Raw genomic sequence first — 23,476 nt, forward strand, 5'->3', positions numbered from 1 at the left:
CATCCACAGAATGGAAGACATGTTTTTCACAAAAAAATGTTAAGACAAAAAATTATTGTAACTTATACTGAAATAATCATAACTTACAAGTATTTTGATGGAGTTGTCCACATGATGTAGCTGTGTTCACCACATAGTTATATGTACATGTGTTAATAGCTTTATTTGATGCTTTGCAGGATTTACCTGTTTAGATGCTGTAGAACATGGATTTAGGACAGTACTAATTGAGGATGCCTGTCGAGGTGTAGATCTGACAGATATAGATGATATGAGGAAGAATCTGAAGACCAATGGTGCTGTCATAAGTCATTCCTGCAAGGTATATTATTAAAATTTGTACTTTTATGCTTTACATTTGTTTCAAAAAAGTTAAAATCCTATGACATATGCCCATGAGTGATTTGCCTTTCTAGTTAGTGTTTGTCGTGGTTGACCAGTATTTTGAAAATTGTGACCTTTGTCTAAGACAATTTCATAAAAGTTGCACTTGTCCTGTTTAGTTTGTAATGCTTGCAGATCAGTACCTGATATTTGGCAATTGGTGGATCATGATCATTATGCAGGTCACATTTGTGTTTTGTTTTTAATTTTTAAGTTTTTACAATAACTGCCCTTGGACTTAAGTTATTTGGTTTTTTAGGTAAAGATTGCATGAAACCTTATGGGACTGACTTGATATCTCAATGTTCCAAGGCTTATCACTACCTTTTTTTGATAAACAAAATATAGTGCATTGATCATAAAATTCTATACATCCTATCCATGAACATTTCCAGAAATTTATCAATGTAATATATGCTCATATATTCAAGGCACCAAATGATGTTACACTTTCAAGAAAATTGCATAACTTTTGCAAGGTGCAGGAATCTAATATCTGTTCTAAAAATAGAATTATGTCATTGTTATTAAATCATCTTTAAAAAAATTTGGAATTATCTTCCTTTGTCTAGAATTGCTGTTAAATCAACTACAACCAATGCAATAATTAATTTTACTTCTAACTGATAAATTGAAGCAATCTTTACTGTTCAGTGCTTACAAGCACTTTGATTTTTACATGTGAGCTGTTGTATAGAAACCAACTTTATGCCATTGCACATATACATGGAAATATATTTGACTTTGGTTGATTTTAAAACATTCAAATACGTAATAAAAGATGAATTTTGGTCTGTTTTTTGAGGTTCTTGTATCACCTCAGTTCTCTAGTTTTAATTTGCATCAAATTTTGCTAACTTGATAGAAAATCTGGACCTTTGGTTCTCTGTTTTTTACAATCCAAGATGGAGGAAGACACCCATACCACCTTAAATGCTTTATTTTCTTTTTAAATTAACAGAAATGAGAACCTATGAGACATAGTGTTGAAAGTGGCAATAAACACAAATCAATCAAATCAATTAAAATCAACTCAGTTTTTAAACAGATTTTGCATACAGATTTTTTAAAATCTGAAATAGGTTACTAGTAATTGATGTATTGATAGTCATGTGGCTTTTTTGTGTGCATAAGATCCATTTCTATCTGATTCAGCTAATGTATTGCCTACAGAACTTAAACTGTCATTAGCATTTCTTCCTTATTGAAAATACAGAAGTTCTCAGTTTTGTCATATTTGCACCTTATGTGTGAGTTCCCTGAAATGTACATTTTATAATAACATAGCAGGCAATGGGTTATTTATTGTACTGACACTTTCAGCTTTAGAAGAAATATATATTTTTAATGTATAAATATAAAATACAAATACAAAAACACATCAATGTTATTAAAAAAAATTCTCAAATTTGGACATAGATAATGTGAAAAAAAAGAGAAAAAAGCTACCAGTCTTAAGATAAAGACGTTATATAGAAGTATGTTAATCAGCCCCAGCATAAATCTAACAACTCCTTCACTATTAATGAAATTTACATAATGGGAACAACTAAACATAAAAAGTACTCTTTGAATTTACTAAGTCTAAGAATTAAGATAACCCATGTTTATACCTTTAAATAGTTTTCTTATTGGGTCATTATTTTGCATAAAGGAGCCAAAAAAAAAATAATTCATGATCCTATTTGCATTTAGTTAATTCTTGAAGTGAAAATGATCTTTACTTTTACTTTTCCTTTCAACAGATTAAAGATCTTGTTGAAGCTCATGACCGACCACCTCAACTTGGTTTACAGACTGCCAAAAATGTGGCATTAGCCAGGACCCTTGTAGCGGAGGGAAAAGTAACGTGACCAGATCTACAATGTGAATTCTAGTCAACAGAAATGGAATAAAGTCATACTTGTGTCACATGACTATCACATGACTAATAGTCATGTGACAGACTGTTTGTTGTTAAGTTAAATTATTCATTGTATATGTATTATGAGATGCACAAAGTTTAAAAATATACATTTCTTATTATAGACTATATCAAGTGTATTTAAATGCTGTTTATATGTTTTCTCAGTAACTATCCTATGACAGTTTTTGAGTTTTTGTTGAAATCTGAAAATTCTACTGTAAATACATTAATTGTACTGTTAACGGTATGATACAGGCAATACATTATTTGTGATATTATAAAGTGATAATTTCTTTTCTGTATACTCTATGACTACTAAGGTTTGTACTTAAAGATACTACTAAAATTATAAGGTTTATTTGTTCTATAAGTATATATATTATGGATTTTGTCAATTACATGTACTTATCAAATGTCATTGATTTATTCTAGACATCAGATAAAACTGCCACACATGGGATTGTATGTATATATATAAGATGGTGTAATATCCTGTCAAAATTTTTTTTTTTTTTTTTGGTTATACTTGCTATTTTATTATCGATTTTTGGAGAAAAAAAAAATCAGTAGACCAACAAGTTACTGCTTTCTCCATATAAAACAAACAATTTCAAGACGATAATCACGTTTGCTTTGGGGGACTATTTAACCTAGCAATATCATCATCTTCCTTTAAATTCAGGTCCTGATCTAATTTTTTTCCTGTTGTCACTATTGACATTCACGAGTTATGCCTCTTATGTAGATCCATTGATACAGAACGCCTACTATAAGATATTATTTTAAAGAATAATTATCCCACCAAAGGTTTGTTTTCTGTGTATACTTTGTCTACCTCCAACAATAAAAATGCTGCCATGATATTACAAAAACTGCTGATTGTGGTGTTAAACACCAGAGGTCAATCATATGGAGAATAAAGGCTAAGTCGTCAACAAGATTGTGTGGTCATACAAAAATGCAAAGGTGTGGAAGTAGAATTTAAGAATAAATAAAGAAAACTCTTTGTTTGATGCCTTTGAAAATATCATTGTCGTTGCTCTGACATGATCAGTATTTCCATTGTTCTCCATTTGTAACCAAGTTTGGTTGTTTTTCTAAATATCTGTCTCACAGTCTGTGTAATTTTAAATTTACTCTAAAAATATACATACTTTATGAGCCTGATATTTCAGACAATGCTTTAAGAATTCAAACATCGCCAGTTACATTTAGATAAATTATCTAATAAATATCATTAATATACAGAATTTATAATAAAAAAACATTGTACGGTGATGGTCATTTTAAAAATTATTGTAGATCTTGAGTGACTGAAATCTCATATTGTTTTTATAAAGAGTATTTTTACAAAATCCAAACAAATTCAGTGTCCAATGGTCTTTGTACAAATACCATTTTTCTTTTTATTATTTATACAAAAAAGTATTTAATTTGCTTTTGTGATACTTAGGTTGTTAATATTTAAAATAAAGTAACATGGATTTCAGTATAGTACTTTGTTAATATCTTGAAATAGAAATATGTTTTTATTTCTTTTGTAACTGTCCATATTACAAAAAATAAAATGACATAATGTGCATTTTTTAAAACCTTTCATATACTTTCTGCTAAATTAGAACTGCTGTAAAAGGGGGAGTTGAATTTAGATTTTCAAGCATTATTTCATTCATTGCACTGTAAATTTTGTTTGATTAATCTTATTGGATATTTTATATTGTATCAAAAGATAAAGTTATATTTTTTTATTTTGTGTTTATATTAGTACTGAAAAATGTATTGAAGATTTATTTATTTCCTTAGGGCCTCTTTCACTGAATAATCTAAGTTGTTCATCTACATTGTATAGTGATAGCTAGCCTTTTTATACTGAGGTTGTGCGCTTTGAACAGTGCTGGTTGTTAGGTGCCTTCAACTCCAATCTTTAATTTACTAAGATTGCAATTTTTTCTGCCAAATGTTTATTGTGTTCTCCAGGAACTCTGACTATAATAAGCAATAAATACTGGCTGTTACAGTGTAGGAACAGGTGATTACAGTAGTTTTAAACACTAACAATCAATTTATTTATTATCTTTTTCCAAGGGTACTAATTTTTATATTTTGTGGGAAAATTGTATGTGTATATTTAATACTAAGGTTTTGATCAAATCTGCAAACTAAGTTATAACAAAATTGGTATTGCATTGAAGGCTTTATTGGTAGCTGAAATATACCCATAGAATCTACAAAAAGCATTTTACACCATTAGATAATACATCAAATGTTCTAAATTTATTAAGAATCTCAATTATATTAAAAGAACCGTCCATGTTCCAAATTTAGACAAATTTGAAGCTTTAAAGTCCTAATAAAGGACCATTATATTTATCTTTATTGATTCTTTCTATTTAACATTTTGACTATTATTTTTACACTATATTGATTTGAAATGTTGTCCATATAACATCTTAAACTCACAAATGATAGATTTTGAAGTTGTACTTATGTAGAAGAGAATATGTTCAAACATTTGTGAGGAAACATTTACAAAACTACTGTTCATTTATATTTATAATTTTTATTTGTACTACATTTTTTTTCTGAATTTCTGTGATTTTTCTATGTATTTCATAAAGGTATGACTACTGTTACATAGCTTAAAGTGCTGAATTGTAGTTAAACAAAAATTTACTCTTCTTTTGTAAGTTAAAATCAGAAGAATGACATTATTTGTTTTATCTGAATATTTGTTAATTTTTGTGGTCACAGTTTCACAACAAGGGCTGGTTCCTTGGGTTATATATTATTGGTATCTGTTGTTTTAAACCAATCACTGCTGAATAACAGTATATGCATATACAGTGTAACCTATGTAATTCAACACACTGCGGAACCAGGAAAATATGTCTGATTAAGCTGGGTGTTGGATTACTCAGATTTTTTCTGCAAGGATAAGTATATTTTGGGACTATGAAAATGTGTCAGTTAAAGAAGGATATTAGAATACTTAGGTGTCGGATTAGGCAAGTTACACTGTACAACATATTTGGATGTAACAAATATAAGCTCATCAGTAGGTACACATTTTTTCAATAAAAGTACATCCATTTTGAATTTTTTTTTTTGGCTTTCTGTGTAAAAATGAACTTAGTTTATTTATCTCTTTACTCTTTACTCTGACATCAAAGTCAATGAAAAATATATATTGCTGAAGTTAAGTTCTTTGTTTTCTAATAATTTATCAACTACCAAATTTGCTTCTTCCATTTTTATTGGAAAACTGTCGAACGAGTAAAAGAACAAAGGGTACCAATACTAGGAGGTAATATAAGAAACAGGTGATTTAAACTGCATATATATTGTGTTTTTATTACCCCAACAATAAGATGAATTAATTACTTGATTGTTGTAAAACTATAAATAATATGTTCATGGGTTTTCTAAAATAGAAAAAAAGTGTGTCAAGAACTTATTGTCAATAAGTGTGTATACTACAATACTATCCTGCTAGTCTAAGAGGTTTAATCTCAGAACTGCTGAGCCATCTTTTCCACAGGTTGATGTGTGTTGTGATGATTAATTACAAACACCTTTACACATTTGTATCTTGAAGATGAAATCCCTTTTGGTGATTTATTTGTGTCCATGCTGAATAATTAGAATACCAGTATACTAGTCAACACTAAGCAGGAGATCAAATGGAATAGGCAACTTCAAATTTATGTAGTTGCTTTCAAGTAATACAACTGATTTTTTGTTCATTTTAAGATTTTATTTTGTACACTTTTTGATCTAGTTGGTTGATTCTACAGTAGAACATGATAGATTTACTGACCTTCGAAATAACATGATCATTTTTGCACATTTTGTAAGTTTTCTTACAGTCATTGATAAACAGGGATTTGTCTTTAAAAAAGGTGTATTTTACAGTTTATAGAGGATAAAAATAAGTAGATACACAATTATTAGCGTATTATGCACTCATGGAAAGCTGTTTAATATGTAATACTGTAGAACGGCTATGGTCTGATTTCATCATCATACAATGTGTTTCATACCTACTGAAGACTTACGGCCAAAAGATGTGCCATATAGTATGCTTTTAAAATGTTTATTTGAAGAAAAAAAAACATGAGAAAAGTTGGTTTAATTTTTCAAGGATGAAATGATAACCTGTATTTTTCTCTCTCTTAGTAATAATACTTACAACTGTTTTCGTAAACTACATACATATATTATAAAACATTGTTGGTACTTAATTTAAAACAAAATTTGTATTGATGTTTCTCACAAATATGTGTATGTTTCACATATTATTTTATAAAAGTTTCATTTTTTGTTTTAAAGTTATACTAATAAAGCAATCATATCTAACAACTGTTCTTTTTTACAATCATTTACACATAATTATTAGAGGGTATGTCTATTTGACAATTTCATTTGTTGCACATTACTTTCTGGTTGACTATGTGACACCTTATTTCTGTCAATTTCATTTTTGTCTGGGTAAAGATTGCATTCATCCAATCAAAAGCCCTTATGTAGCTGACTTGATAGTTACAAATTTTTCAAACTTTATCACTATTTTTGAGATACTCAAAATATAGTGCATTGATCATAACATTCTTTACATTCTGTCTGTGAACATTTCAAGAATTTATCAATAAAATATATGCTCAGATATTACAAAAAAAATGATATTATGATTAGTCAAGACAATTACATAACTTGTGCGAGGTGCAGGAATCTAATATATTTTGTTAAAATATCAATGATGTCATTGTCAAAGTAATCTTTTAAATTGGAGTTATCTTCCTTTTTTCAAAACTGAAGTTGATTCAATGTTTGATTTTACTTCAACTGATATTAGAGGTACGGCCAATTTCACGTGAATTGTTTTCATTCGATAAGATAGGTAAAGCATGTTTTAAATAGCCCGATAGATGCTAATTATAGTACATTAAAATATGTCACATCATCTATTTTCATACCTTGAACAGGTATTCCTAAAAAAACCAAGGCTAAGACTATTGATTTTCTTAAATTGATGTTATCTAATTGTTAACACCCTTTATACGCATAAGGTACCATACCACGTTACTTGTTTAGAAGCCTAATAATAACGAACAAATTCAAATCGGATGCTGTTTTTCTCATTCTGAATTTATGTATATCTGTATTAATCCTGGTCTTTAAGGTTTTATCGTACATAAGACAAGATAAGATCATATATACTTAAACCAGACGACAATATCTGACATCAGTTGGTCATAGAACATCTTGTGTTACAACCACACAACACATGTAATATGGCCTTTTCTGGCATTTTAACAAATACAACAACTTCTTGATGCTTTATATACAATCACGATTTGTAGTGTAATTGATTTGTTCTGTGGTGTTGTTTTATTTTCTGATGACTTATATGTTCTGGTGCAGGGACAGTGGTAAAAATTTCAGTACTAATATCTACACAGTTGATGAATTTGCAACGAAATTGCTGTTGACCATGTTGACTGTATTTGTTACATACACCATGTTCAAAAAAGGTTTCCTAAAATTTTTGTTGTTGTTTTGAAACTTGTATACAATGGCCTTATTTTAAGTTATGTGTATATTACACATGCAACATTTGAGCTTCATTGCTATATAATCAATTCTCGTGTTATTGGTTATGTTCAGGCATCTACTTCAGTTTGACGGCAGTTGCTCCTTGCAAATATGTAATAAATGTGAACACATGAATAGAAAGTAAGTCAAGAGTATGTACAGTCAAAGGAATGCACACAATAAGTGATACATTATTTTTTTTCTTTAATAAAATGATATATAGTCAAAATGATCCAGAATGACTCTATGAATTAGGCAAACATCCGAAAAAATATGATAAAATCATTAATATCTAATATTTCAACACAAAAAAATCAAAGTATCTATGTGAGATTCGAACTCATTCTTCATAAAATTCTTTCCTTCCAGGTACTAGGCTCTACCGATTGAGCCACATCGGTACATATAATTGTCTCTGGTATTAATCAACTATTTAGGTACAATTTAGCGATGTTCCACTTTTTCATTTAAAAGTTGTTTTTTTTAGGTATTAAGGACACACTAAACCAGTTTCATTTTTGAGGGGAAAAGTTGTATTTTTTTTGGTTTGAAATGTCCTTCTTTGGGGATTCCCTGTTTTTCCAACCTGAAAACACCCTAAATTCGGCAAACTTGACTTTCGTTTTTGAGGATTGAATTAAGTATCTTTCACACATATCATGATATATAAAAATCGAGATATTGATCAAAAAGCATTTTATTTTTTTTTAAAGTAAATTTTATTCTTTCAGCACTTTTTGAAATTGGCCCTTCTGTGAAAAAAAATATGGGGAAATTGGCCCTACCTCAAATGTAAGCAATCTTTACCCTACAGTGTTTTTGAGCATTTTGATTTTTCAATGCACCTGAACTCTCAGTTAAACATTGACTGTGAACAATATTAATAAAAAGGGATTGTAACATATTTTGAACAGGGAAACTTTAAATTTGTCATTACATTTGGTGTTCTGAACCAGCATCAATCCACTAGGATGAAAGTAATCGAGTCCTATGAAATAGTAATCTTTTTTTCTCGATTCTCTTCATCGTCCTGCTTATCTGGCTTTTTAAATTGTTTCAATACAAGGGCCACTGATGAGTCTTATGTAGACAACACATGTGGGTGGTGCTCAAAATTTGTATCTAGTGTCTATGATTTATGAGTTTATTTCTATGCACACTGAGATATCTTTATTATTGAATGTCATACAAACTGACACAAAGGTAACAATTTTTGCATATTTCGTGAGTTGTTTAATCCACCATTTACTACGAAAGAAAATGCATGTACCACGTCAGGAATATGACAGTTGTTATCTATTTGATTGATGTGTTTGAGCTTTTAATTTTGCAGTTTGATTACAGACTTTCCTTTGTGAATTTTCGTAGAAGATCGGTATTTCTGTTATTTTACATCATGCTTACACCCATTCATTTACACTATTGACATAATATAGAAATTGACAAAACAATGAGTTGTCTGAAAAATGATTATCATACAGTTGATGGTGGATAAGTATACCATGAGTGTCGAAATAGTGTATGATATGTATACTGTAGAAAGGTTTTCATCATCATACATATGTGTATTTTTCACATATTATTATTATTTTGTTTTAGGTTTTACAATTAAAGCAATCATAATCATCTCACTTCTCTGCTTGCAATTGATTTGAAAGATGCTCTACTTAAAGTCTTTAGAGACTATATAATGGCTTTTTTTTAGCATATACTTAGAATAAATGACGTAGATAATACCTACATACATATTTTTTGTCAATTTAGTTTTTAAAACCAGCAGCAAAATTGTTTTCTCATTAGTCCAACTAGGATTAAATACATAGAGTCTTTAGATATAATCATCTTTTCGTCAACAATATTAAACACTGCCGTACTATATTTGGCCTTTTTAAGTGTTTTGATTCAGTATCACTGGTAAGTCTTTTGTAGACGAAAGGCGCATCTGGCGTTTACAGTTATAGGTCTTGTAGCCATGATGAGTTGATTCAAATGCTATCTCATTGATCTTTATTGTTTGATCTCATACAAACGGACATTTGGATCAAAAGTATTTGAAAAAAAAATCTTATATTACAGTGAGTTGACTGTTAGTGTTGCTCTCCACCAATTGCAACTCATTCAAAATTTTGACCAAATTGTAATTTGTTTTATTAAACCAAATTGTTCAACTGGTCAGAATATTGAACAAATTGTTCAGTCAAAATGTGAAAGTGCAAGGTGATAAAATAAAATATACTTACAATCCTATAAGACTTTAACTCCACTTTAATGATGTTGTGACAAAATTAGTTTATCAGTTTGTATAGTTATATTATATTCATTTCCATGCTGAAGAGGAACTGTTTATTTTGATTGCTATAAAATTGTCCAAACTAAGCTTTCATATAGTTTTTCTTTCTAAAAGTATTCTATATTTATAAGAATCAGATATCATTTTAAATAAAACATCATATATTCAGTAAAATATGTGTGAAATAACAATATGCTATTGATAAGTTTTCAGGGGAGATAACCTAAAATATTATTCTTTTGAATAAAGACTTTTAGAAAGAAAAATTATTATCTCCCCCATGGAAACTTCCTACAAACATATATTGCAATTTTACACATATTTTACTGAATATGAAATGTTTTAATTCACATAATGTCTGATTCTTATAAATATAGAATACTTTTAGAAAGAAAAACTATATGAAAGCTTAGTTTGGACAATTTAATAGCAATTCTAAATAAACAGTTCCCCTTCAGCATGCATATATGGAAATGAAAATAATATAACTATACAAACTGATAAACTAGTTTTGTCACAACATCATTAAAGTGGAGTTAAAGTCTTATAGGATTGTAAGTATGTTTTATTTTATCACCTTGCACTTTCATGACTTGGCTGTGGTTTTCTACAGCAGTTGGTTCAAATTTCTGACCAGTTGAACAATTTGATTTTATAAAACAAATTGCAATTTGGTCAAAATTTTGAATGAGTTGCAATTGGTGGAGAGCAACACTAACAGTCAACTCACTGTAAGATGTATAGTTAATCTGCATGTACAGAGTTTTCCTAGTTAACTGTACTGTTAAGAAAAAAATAATTTAACAAAAATTTTGTTTATACATACAAAGTGTGCGGAAATAGACTCATAATAGATGCAATGATTAAATTTCTTAAATGATAATTAGCGTGAATATGTACATATGAAATATTCATAACAACACACCCGACCTTGTAGTTCTATTTCACAATTCATATAATGTATCAACAAGTGGTATTATATATTAACAGAAATAATATAAGATTCTTGCGTTTTGCATGTTTAAGAAGTTTATAAAATTTCATAAAAAGACTGAGTTATAATTGACATGAAGTTTCATCCGTGTATTAATTTATTTCAAAGATACCACAAAATCGTTGGTTTGGGTGAAGTTCATGAAGTTATATAATGTACAAATTTATTAAGGAGATGGTGTAATTTCATTGTGTATTGCAGTTTAACGAAGTGTCACATTTGTTTTACGCTGTACATAAGTTTTCGAAAATGTAAAAATGTTCAACCCTGCCATATTCTGTATGTGTGTGTACAATGTCAGGAACCTTTAGTTCAGTAGTTGTCGTTTGTTGTTGTATATCATATTTGTTCTTCGTTTATTGTTTTGTATTAAATCTAGCCATTAGTTTTTTTTAATAGCTTTGATATTATAAAACGTTGATATGAGGTTAGGTTTTGATCAATGTTGATGGCTGTACGATGACATATAGTTGTTAATTTTTATGTCATTTGGTCTATGGGGCAGAGTTTTGTCATTGACAATCATAGGACATCTACCTTTTCACACTTGCACTATGGTCGCGGTGTTTTGTCATTGACTATCATAGGACATCTACCTTTTCACACTTGCACTATGGTCGTGGTGTTTTGTCATTGACTATCATAGGACATCTACTTTTTCACACTTGCACTATGGTCGCGGTGTTTTGTCATTGACTATCATAGGACATCTACCTTTTCACACTTGCACTATGGTCGCGGTGTTTTGTCATTGACTATCATAGGACATCTACCTTTTCACACTTGCACTATGGTCGTGGTGTTTTGTCATTGACTATCATAGGACATCTACTTTTTCACACTTGCACTATGGTCGCGGTGTTTTGTCATTGACTATCATAGGACATCTACCTTTTCACACTTGCACTATGGTCGCGGTGTTTTGTCATTGACTATCATAGGACATCTACCTTTTCACACTTGCACTATGGTCGTGGTGTTTTGTCATTGACTATCATAGGACATCTACTTTTTCACACTTGCACTATGGTCGCGGTGTTTTGTCATTGACTATCATAGGACATCTACTTTTTCACACTTGCACTATGGTCGCGGTGTTTTGTCATTGACTATCATAGGACATCTACTTTTTCACACTTGCACTATGGTCGCGGTGTTTTGTCATTGACTATCATAGGACATCTACCTTTTCACACTTGCACTATGGTCGCGGTGTTTTGTCATTGACTATCATAGGACATCTACCTTTTCACACTTGCACTATGGTCGTGGTGTTTTGTCATTGACTATCATAGGACATCTACTTTTTCACACTTGCACTATGGTCGCGGTGTTTTGTCATTGACTATCATAGGACATCTACCTTTTCACACTTGCACTATGGTCGCGGTGTTTTGTCATTGACTATCATAGGACATCTACCTTTTCACACTTGCAGTATGGTCGCGGTGTTTTGTCATTGACTATCATAGGACATCTACCTTTTCACACTTGCACTATGGTCGTGGTGTTTTGTCATTGACTATCATAGGACATCTACCTTTTCACACTTGCACTATGGTCGCGGTGTTTTTAATACTGTGGATTCCTTATTATTCGTTGGATATAAATTTTCGTGGGTTTCGTTGGGATAGGAGAATAATGAATTCAAATGTTCAACGAAATAACAATTTCTATAAGATTGATCAAGATTGTAAACAGACAAAAGATGGAAAGTTTTCCGCAATCCTCGAAAATTGGTACCCACGAAAATTGGTACCCACGAAAATAAATGAATCCACAGTAGAATAAGAATTTTTGAAACACTAATTTATAATCAACATTATAAACGTCTCGATGATTTCCACAGATCGCCCTTATTTTTTTAAACGTACGTATGTATAGAAGATATGCATACTGTCATGCAAATTGTTTTTCAGAGTACATGAAGTTTTACAAATACACATCATATAATCGACATATCATTAGGTAATTACAGTTATTGTGTTACATATATTTCATGAACATTATTTAAAGAATATATTTACAAAGGATATAGCAGTAACTGCAATCTCGTAACATGATAGAAAGATGAACGAGGAGAGACATAGTTTAATACGATTTAGCTTTGCCTGTATATTAGGTTGGATTTGATATGAAATTGAGAACGGAAACGGGAAATTTGTATAAGAGACATCAAAACGGCCAGAGAGAACAAAATATCGAAGGCCACCAACCGGTCTTCAACAACGCAGAAAAAATCCCACACCTGGAGGCGGTTAAATTAACAATAAAAAAAGACTACAAGCAGTTTCTCGAGACCCCAATTAAACTGATTGAAAGATTATGTCTTCATCCTATGAAAATCAAGCACATTCCCCTCCATTTAGGGTTAAGGATAATACAATCATAAAATATGAAAGACGAAATTCATCAACACAATTTGGTATGTCAAAGATTAAAAAAAAACATTTTCATTCAAATAGTGATAATTCAAGCACCAATGCAACAATATGATGAAAATCATAGTACTAGTACTTGTTGCAACAATTTCATTATTTAATCGGACATAAAACTTATGGGTCAATAAAAAATGAGGATGAGAAATTATTGTCAGCATTCTGCATATCCATTCAGAAATATGCAAATTGTCTATGGGATTGATTAAAATACATCTCTGCAATTTGCCCTTATTTTGTCAGTTGAGATTAAGTTCAACAGCCTTGATTCTAACAGAGTGCAATTGGTCCGATGACACAGTTATTTCGTAGTGCAGTTATTTAAGAAAATAAATTTACATATAAAAAATCGGACCTGCTCTAGGTTTTTAAAAGTGTAGTGTACTACTATTTGGACAAATAATATAAGAAAATTATAAAACCAGACTACCTGCTCTAACTCAGAATATGGACAGTTCTATGTTAAGAGGATCTAAAATTCACTTGACAGTTTCAGACATACTCAGTTTTTACATTTTTGGTACTAGACCAAATCACTACTTAACATAAATATACAGTACCCAATTGTTTTTGATATTGATTTCAGCCCCTTATTTTATATTTCATCCATGAAATATCAAGAAATAAATTGGGAAAGTAAATGAAAAAAAAATTGCAAGTTATACACTGTTTACACTATATAGCTAGGGCCTAAGAAAACCAATGGACGATAACTGTGTCCTTGGACCAATTACTTGTAGTTTGTTTTAAATGACTCAACTTGGTATCAGCCTCAAAGTTAATATGATATAAATATCCTCATTACTTTTGTCAATACAGTTCGTGTGCCCCTCTTATAGTGGAATATATTTGCACTTCACCCACCTTTTGACAAAAAAACAAAATAAAAGATGAAAATGAATGATGAGCACTGACTTACTATTAGACAATTAGGAGTTTTCTTTGCTTGGCACTTTCAAATGTTTGTCCCTTCTGTTCAGCCTATTCCCACTCAATTGCTTTATTATCTACTCGATATTATACTCGACTACCGTTCTTTTTTTAAAACACCCTCATCTGAATCAGCATTTTCGACTGATATGACCACAACAAGGACTGTGATATGTATTACCCACATTTTACATTTTTTTTAAAAACAAAGTAAAAATTTAAAATATCAGTGGAACAATAAATAATTATTAAAAAATATGATAAAAAAAAGTAACAAAAACAGGCTTAAGCTAAAAAATGATAACCAAGCTATAAGCATTCGGTAAACAGTATTATGGGTAATAAATGTGAAAACGAAGTATGTCGTATATAGCATGCATGCACACATAAAATTGATTAAAAAAAGGTAGCTTTTGTAAGTTATTCCTGGGGAACATGTGACAAGATATCATACATGGCCATTATGTGTAAGAATACATAAGAATTCAAAGCATTTAGTAGCGTGGACATTTTTAGAGAATAATGTAAATTGATTCAGGTTAAGTATGCTTAGTTGAAGTTTGCTACCAGATTTCTTAATGCTTTGATTTCCTATTAATTCAGAGAAAAAAGTGATCAGACTTTTCATGGAACAGACGGAAATATCGACGAAAACATAAATCGAAGAACGGTACATTAATCGAAGAACGGTTTGACATTGATCAGTATACCCTTCCTTTGGAAGCTATGGTCTAGATATATCTCCAACTGACTTATTATAAACTTACAATGAGCATTTAATTCACAAAGTTAATAACCCAGTTTTTCCCCAGTTGATTCACGAGACATGCTTTCACTGTCATACACATCTCATTTTCTAATTGTTTTGGGCACCACTGTGATCCTTAGTTTCGAAGGGGATACACACTTTTTGCAATTCTTCCATTTTGTCCTCATATTCCTCTTTCTCTGCAAAAAAATTATTATCAAGCCAATTTAGGGACTCTTCACAAGCCTGTTTTACATTAAATATGTAGTCTTCCATTTTATTTCTTGCTGCAAGAGACTGCTTTTGTTTTTCATCTTCTTTTTTATATTTCTCAGCATCGGAAACCATTCGTTCAATTTCCTCTTTACTGAGTCTTTCTGTGTCATTTGTGATTGTAATTTTCTTCGAATTTCTATTGCGTTTGTCTATAGCTAAAACAGTTAAAAGTCCATTTGCATCAAAATCAAATTCTACATCAATCTGAGTCACACCTCGGGGAGCCAGAGGTATACCATCCAGATCAAATTTCCCAAGACATTTATTGTCTTTGGTCATGGCTCTGTCACCTTCAAAAACCTGAATCATCATTGCGGGTTGATTGTCTGAATACGTCGTAAATGTCTGTGTTACACTTATAGGGATCTTTGCATTCTTTTCAATCATTTTGGTCATTACGCCACCTGCAGTTTCAATTCCCAGAGAGAAAGGAGCTACGTCGATTAAAAGAACATCTTTTATAGTGTCACTCCGATCGCCAGACAGGATAGCTGCTTGGACGGCTGCACCGTATGCAACAGCTTCATCTGGATTGACAGATTTGTTAAGTTCTTTTCCATTCATAAATTCTGACAGCAAGTTCTGTATTTTTGGTATCCTTGTAGAACCTCCTACAAGTACAATTTCGTCAATACTACTTTTATCAAGTTTGGCGTCTCTTAGCGCCTTTTCTACAGGTATAAGTGTACCCCTGAACAAATCTGCACACAGTTCTTCAAATTGTGCTCTAGTTATCTTTGTGTGAAAGTTAATATCTCCAAACAAAGAATCACACTCCACGTTTGCCTCTGTACTGCTTGATAATGTTCTCTTGGCTTTTTCACAAGCTGTTCTCAGTTTTCGTTTTGCACGATCATCGCGCGAAATGTCCTTTTTATATTTTCTTTTAAATTCATTTAAAAAATGATTGATCAATCTGTTGTCAAAGTCTCTGCCTCCAAGTCGACTATCACCGACTGAAGAGCGAACCTCGAACAATGAACTCTCATGTATCGTAATAATTGAAACGTCAAATCCTCCTCCTCCCAAATCAAATATAAGGACGAGTTTTTCGCCAGATAATGTTTTGTCAACACCGTAACCTAAAGCAGCAGCAATTGGTTCATTTGTTATTCGCAGGACATTAAGTCCTGCAATAAAAGCAGCATCTTTTGTGGCTAGTCTTTGAGAAAAACTAAAGTAAGCTGGTACTGCGATGACGGCATTTGTAACTTTCATTCCGAGATAATCTTCAGCTGTTTCTTTCATCTTTACCAATACCATCGAACTTATTTCCTCCGAGGTAAATGTTTTTGTTTTGCCTATGTGTTCAGCTTGTAGTTTTGGCTTGCCTTCACATGCGATGACTTTGAATGGCCAAAATTTCATATTTGACTGTACTTCAAAATTACTAAATTTTCTGCCGATCAGTCTTTTGACATCAAAAATTGTATTTGAGGCATTCACTGCAATTTTGTTTTTAGCTGCATCACCAACCAGTCTTTCAGTATCCGTGAAAGCCACATAACTTGGAGTTGTTCTGTTCCCCTGGTCGTTGGCAATGATGTCTACTTTTCCATGCTGGAAAACCCCAACACAAGAGTACGTTGTTCCTAGATCAATCCCGATAGCTGGACCTTTTCCTGCCATATTTGTCCACTATTGGTCTGTAAATGAAATATTCAATCTTATCAAAATCTGAAGAAATGTACTGATATGGAAAATTTTCTTACGTACATTAATCTCTCTATGGCCTGTGCGTATTCGACCTTAGCCTCTTGTTATGACTTCAGCAATAACAAAGCTAGAACGAGAAAAAGCCATGATAAATGAAAAGGTTAACAGACGTGCACTGAAAGGAAGAAACACCGAATAATTTAATGATTGTTTTGATTAAGTTCAATTATCAAAAATGAAAAACAAATTATAACAAAATGATAAAACAAATTTACATCTATCTTTCAACTCGATTATTTATCAAGTGCTCCATGATTTTGTGTTGTGGTAAACTCTTAAAATGTGCTGTGCCAAGTACCAAGTCAGGAATATTGCAGTTGTTATCTTAAAGTCCGTTTCTCTGGGTGTTGCATTATCATTTGTTTTTATTGCACTTTAGTGTTTCTATTGTATCGTTGTTTTCCTATTATACCCCGGGTTTGTTTTCTCTCAATCGATTAATGACTTTCGAACAGCGGTATAGTCTGTTGCCTTTATTTGACAAAAAACAAGTTGATAAACAGCTAACGTTTTCAAAAACAATCAATGAATGGCGATTATTTGCAATGGATTCTTAATCAATATAAAAAGACGTGCATAGAGGACTAGTTTAGTATATATGCATGCATAGGTTCAATGATTTCCTTAATAGCATTAAATTTACAAGAAACTCGTTTTATATGACTTGATGCTATTAATCTATTGATTACAAGTGTGCATATAAGTTGAATGTTTTAATGAAATCTCTATCGTACGTACAACACTTTAACCTGATGAAGCGAAAAAAAAATAAGAAAATTTTAAATAAAACGATCAGTGCCACTAATATATTTCTAATACACATAGCAATAGTCGTATCATCAAAATAATATGTTTCGAAATAGAGATAGGCCAAAAATTAGGAAAACATTAATTTATTATCAACAGTTGATGAAATGGAATAAAGAAAGTTCTGTCTTACATCATTGTAATAAGTGCAAATAAAAAAGAAATGTTTTTTATCCTCAAAATTTGATAACAGTTATCATGGTGGTTATCACAAATAATGTACACTAATAAGACCTGGTTAAATAAATTAGATTTTATGTTGCTAGCAATTTTGTTTAGTTGACAATGACCAGTACTATGTTTCCTAATCCCATAATTAAAAGGCTTAAATATTTCAACAGTATTTTAGAATTTGTCAAGTCAACCTCTAAATATATATAAACTTGCAGATTTTTGTATACTTAAAGGAAGAATATTCCAAAGTCTTAAAAAAACTATTTATATCTTATTTTAAAGGTCTGGAGCAAGTAATTCAATGTTGTCGTTATTTGCTGTATATCATAGTAATTATCAATCATGCTGTTAGATTTCTCGTTTGAAGTGTTCTATATTTTCTATTTCGGATACTTTTATAACTCCCTTTGCGGTATCGTTTTTTATCCTTACCGAAGGCCGTTCGGTGACATATGGTTTTTTTTTTATTTCATTTTGTCCCTTGTGGAGAATTATCTTATTGGTAATCATACTACATTACTTTATTGCATATTAGCTTCAAGTTCAACCTTTTACTATTTGCTATCTACAGTCAGTGGATTGTGTCTTAATATAGTAAACAATACGGTGTTAAATAATTGATTTGCAAGACAAAAATTCCAGCTCATTTACATGTATACCTGTGACCTTTGATTGATTTTAGACAATATTGTTTTTGTAAGTTTTTTTATTATTTATCTATGAATAGCTGCAGTGTGTATATTTACAATATAAATTTTGAAACCCGTTAAAATATTTTCTAGAGAATAGTTCGAAAAGGCTTCCAAAATTTCACAAAAGTGTAAAATGATGGTGGGCATGGACAAAATAAACGATTATTATGGAAGTTGGTCATGCCACTATTTGACTTCAATTTCTAAAACAGAACATTAAAGTACTAACACCACACATAACAGTTTTGTCCAGGCTTTAAAATTATTATAAAAAGTGCTAAGTTTAGAAAGTGTTAATATTGTCGAATATGGCAGAATAAAACTACTTACGTTATCCGTATAAATGTTTGCTCTAGTATTGTTATTATGACATCCGCCATTAATAGAAAGCCGGAGCTTTAGTTTGTATATATCATATTTATAAATGTTATTGAATTTTAAGTTCATGCATAATTCAGAGTATAATGTATACACGCTGAAACCCCATCTATCTATTGATTGCAGCTAACAATCCTAATAACAACGCTTAAGAAAAAAATGTAAAATCACAAAAATACTGAACTCAGAGGAAAATCAAATCGGAAAGTCTCTAATCATGGCAAAATTCAAATGACAAAACACATCAAAAACGATTGGACAATAACTGTCATATTCCTGACTAGGTACATGAATTTTCAAATGTAGAAAATGGTAACTTAAACCTGGTTTTATAGCGCTAAACCTCTCACTTTGTATGACAGTCTCATCAAGAAAATATTTATACAAACAAAGCAAATAAGCCAACAAAACCTTTAAATTACAAGCATTCGAAAAATAGTTCTAATAACTTACACATAGTGTGACTAAACATCACACAACAATTGATTGTTTTAAAGCATATAAACATGCAAATGAAATTTGACATACCAAATACTGAAATATTATTATATAACCGTCTCAATTCTTTCCTTTACAACTTTTTGAAGCCAAAACGAAAGTTCGCGTTGTTTTCGGTGATAACATGTTTAAAATTAGAACATTGATTTTAGAGCGATAGTCTGTGTCATAAATCTTTCTGAAGTATGATAAGATACAATAATATGGAAAGAACATTGGGTATTTTAATAGGAAAGTTACCATATACTTATCGAAATGTATGTGTGTAGAAAGTGAAAGTATGATAAAGACCAAGTTCTTTGAAAAAAGACTTTTTGTTGTTAATTTATGTGTCATTTTGGTATCTTGTAGAGATTTGTCTCATTTGCAAGAGAGAGAGAGAGAGAGAGAGAGAGAGAGAGAGAGAGAGAGAGAGAGAGAGAGAGAGAGAGAGAGAGAGAGAGAGAGAGAGAGAGAGAGAGAGAGAGAGAGAGAGCTTTGAAGACAAATTGTAAAGTGTTGCACATGTACAGTTCCAAAAGTTTTTAAATGTACAAATATATAAAGAATATATATGATTTATTCATTTTGCTTGTCACGAATCATGAAGATTCATTAATTAATACACGGTTTTAAAACAGACATTGCACAACGTCATTGTGTTAAGGCACAGTTTATTAAGTTTATCAAGTTTCATAAATGGATTCATTCATAAAGACAATGTCGCAAACTCGTTGTGTTTATAAGCACAGTTCCTGAAACGTAATAAGTTCTTATGGTTTAATCCACTATTTTCTACATTGTAAAATGCCTGTACCAAGTCAGGAATATGACAGTTCTTGTCCATCCGTTTTTGATGTGTTTTGTTATTTGAATTTGCCATGTGATTATGGACTTTCCGAATTGATTTTCCACTAAGTTCAGTATTTTTGTGATTTTACTTGTTCATGAATCTAGAATGCACAACCACATAGTTGCAGTGTAAATTGTAGTTCATGAAATTAAATTGGATAGCTCAATCTTAAGTTTCTATGTTGTGGTTTGTGTACTTTCGTTTATCTTTTTCTTTTCGGCCATGGCGTTGTCAGTTTGTTTTAGATTTATGAGTTTGACTGTCCCTTTGGTATCTTTCGTCCCTCTTTTATTTTCAATCTATGAGTTTGAATGTCCCTCAGGTATCTTTCGCCCCTCTTTCATAATTAACATTGCATAGTTTTTATAAACTGCATGAATTTATAATGAGCATTATACTTTTGTAACGTTGAGCACTGCTACAGTGAAGTTTCATATGTGCATATCTATAATTGAAATTGCACAAGTGGTGAGTTATTGCATAAGTTCTGAAATTACAAAAGGGATAATAGAAGATCGTTGTGTTCTGCAGAGTTCACAAACTATTCAGCAGATTTTTTAGTTAAGTTCCAAAGGTGCATATCGATGTTTGATATTCTGCAAATCGTGGGGTGTGGAATAGTTCCTAAAAGTTCTGTAGTGTTCAAATCTATAAAAAAAAATATAGAAATAACAATAAATAATTATTTAAGATAACAATAAATAATGATTAAAGATAACAATAAATAATGATTAAAGATAACAATAAATAATGATTAAAGATAACAATAAGTAATGATTAAAGATAACAATAAGTAATGATTACAAATCACAATAAATCAAAGCAACAGTAACAGACTTAAGTTTAATTGTGAGCTATAACTAACAAATAATAACCCCGCATTAATATTCGGCAACTTGGAAGTTTACGGAAATGGAATGTGAAAACATATTTCACGGCATAGCATGTAGCATGCATACATACACGAAGGTTGAAACTATATTTCAGAAAGCCCTCTTTTCAATTGACGTTCTAGAGAAAATTAAAAACAAATTGTTAAGAGAACAATTGACATTCTTTTTCAACGGGGAAAAAAAAAAAAATTAATTTATAAAATCAGGTTTAAGATGTCCTTTCCCGTGTCAATTGAAGAGGGGGCAAGGTGTTTAACTGTTATGCTGTTATGGGGCAATTTAATTCTTTGTTATCTGTTATTTTGAAAATATATTTGCTGTTAGCTGTTATTGTCTTATTCTTTGTTAGCTGTTATTGGGATTTTAGTTTTTTTGTTATCTGTTATTGTGATAATGTATTTGCTGTTAACTGTTATTGAAAATTGGAATGTTAGCATTTTTTTTTGACAGTCAATATTCGGTATAAATTGAAGATCATTGGACATTGGGGTCTACCACTACTAATATGTTTATCCCGTATTCAGAGAAGGATTCCATTAACATATACCCATCACAGAAGTGAGGTCCAGGACAATTCAAGTATATCTTATGATTATCCTTTGTAATAAATTCCATTTTTTTTATTGAATGTGTATTTAGAATTATCTTAATTTTTTGTATGAGAATAATGTTCCTTGTTTCCCCTACGAACATATTAAATTAAAACAATTCTTAATATGACAAAAAGGAAAACATATGGCCAGGAATATCTGACAATGATCTCAATTAAGGACTAGGTCCTAACAACCACTTAACCTTTTATATAATATGGTACATAGACTCAGCTCTGTGATTCTTTTCAAAGCAGAACCAAATTCTATCATGAAAGTTCCAACCATGTACTTAGGTCAGAAGCTGCACATAACTCATTACAAACAAAGATTTATTTCGTTTCAAGCCATTGTGTCCCTACTAAACTATGTATTCTTTTTACTAGTACACTTTGTAATCAAAAACCTGATAAAAAATTGTTCAAATAAGGCCTTTGAAAATAGTGGAATAAATTGCTTTTGGAGTGTCAAAATTCGTTCGAAGTACTTGATAAATTGCATGCTTATAATTGGTGCTTTTGATTTTTCTACCCTATATACCACTTTGCCTCATTGTCTTATTAAGAAAAATTTACACACCTCATTAGATGTCAGAATATTCAAACTCTTTTAAGTCATTTTTTTTATTAGCAACAAAGGGAGCTTCAGTCAATATATATAAACAATACACCAACGTTTCATGAGAACTGCTGAAAGCATTTTTGAGTTACTTTTGAAAACTACAAAATACCACCTTTTTCTAATGAATAAAATCCCTTAACTCAATAACATAAAATCGAAAATTAATAAAAATCGAAAGGGAGTTTACAACAATAGATATAAACATTTCAGCAACGTTTCATGAGAACTGCTGAAAACATTTTTGTGTTAATGTCTGAAAACTGGAAAATCCCCCCTTTTTAATTAATAAAACCCGTTAACTCGGAAACTTAAAATCTAAAAGGAGTAGGTCCGGTAAGGACCGATTTTGGCCTCAAATTTCAGGTTCATCTGACGAAAGACTTTGACCACTTTTTAAACACTTAAGTGTCTATTTTACTTGAATTAATTAGTTTATGTGAAAGATTTTAACAGATTTAGTTATTAAAAACCATCCAATTCAAGCTAAAATATGAAAAATCTACCAAATATGCCGAAAAATGTCATTTTTCAGTTGGTTTTTGGTAAAAATGAAAGTGGCCGCATCCGTGTTCATCCTCAACCTTTATATATGTTATGTATTTTCATCAAATACAACTTACATTTTAATATTAAGGATGAACACGAATGCGGCCACTTTCGTTTTACACGAAAACCGTCTAAAATTTTACTAAAATGCTAGAATTATGAAGATTTCAG

The 23,476-nt window shown here is 30.9% G+C and overlaps 2 protein-coding genes across 3 annotated transcripts in view; one reads left to right on the top strand and one right to left on the bottom strand.

Annotated features, from left to right (window-relative positions):
* The window catches only part of LOC139486772 (nicotinamidase-like), a 32,139-nt gene extending 25,493 nt beyond the window's left edge, over positions 1-6,646 (top strand). For both annotated transcript variants that reach the window (XM_071271730.1, XM_071271729.1), the window contains exons 7-8: positions 180-322; positions 2,130-6,646. In XM_071271730.1, coding sequence (XP_071127831.1) covers positions 180-322; positions 2,130-2,237 — 251 coding nt within the window. In that variant the 3' untranslated portion in view covers positions 2,238-6,646. The remainder of the gene's footprint in view (positions 1-179; positions 323-2,129) is intronic.
* Positions 6,647-13,616: 6,970 nt separating this feature from the next.
* On the bottom strand, positions 13,617-19,944 carry LOC139486763 (heat shock 70 kDa protein-like). The gene is made up of 2 exons (XM_071271702.1): positions 19,854-19,944; positions 13,617-17,341 (listed from the first exon to the last, which is right to left on the bottom strand). Exon 2 carries the CDS (start codon positions 17,185-17,187, stop codon positions 15,391-15,393), a length of 1,797 nt encoding a protein of 598 aa, XP_071127803.1. The 5' UTR covers positions 17,188-17,341; positions 19,854-19,944; the 3' UTR covers positions 13,617-15,390.
* Positions 19,945-23,476: the final 3,532 nt, after the last annotated feature.

This window comes from Mytilus edulis, chromosome 8 (assembly GCF_963676685.1).
Source record: "Mytilus edulis chromosome 8, xbMytEdul2.2, whole genome shotgun sequence".
Classification (NCBI taxonomy): Eukaryota; Metazoa; Mollusca; class Bivalvia; order Mytilida; family Mytilidae; genus Mytilus; species Mytilus edulis.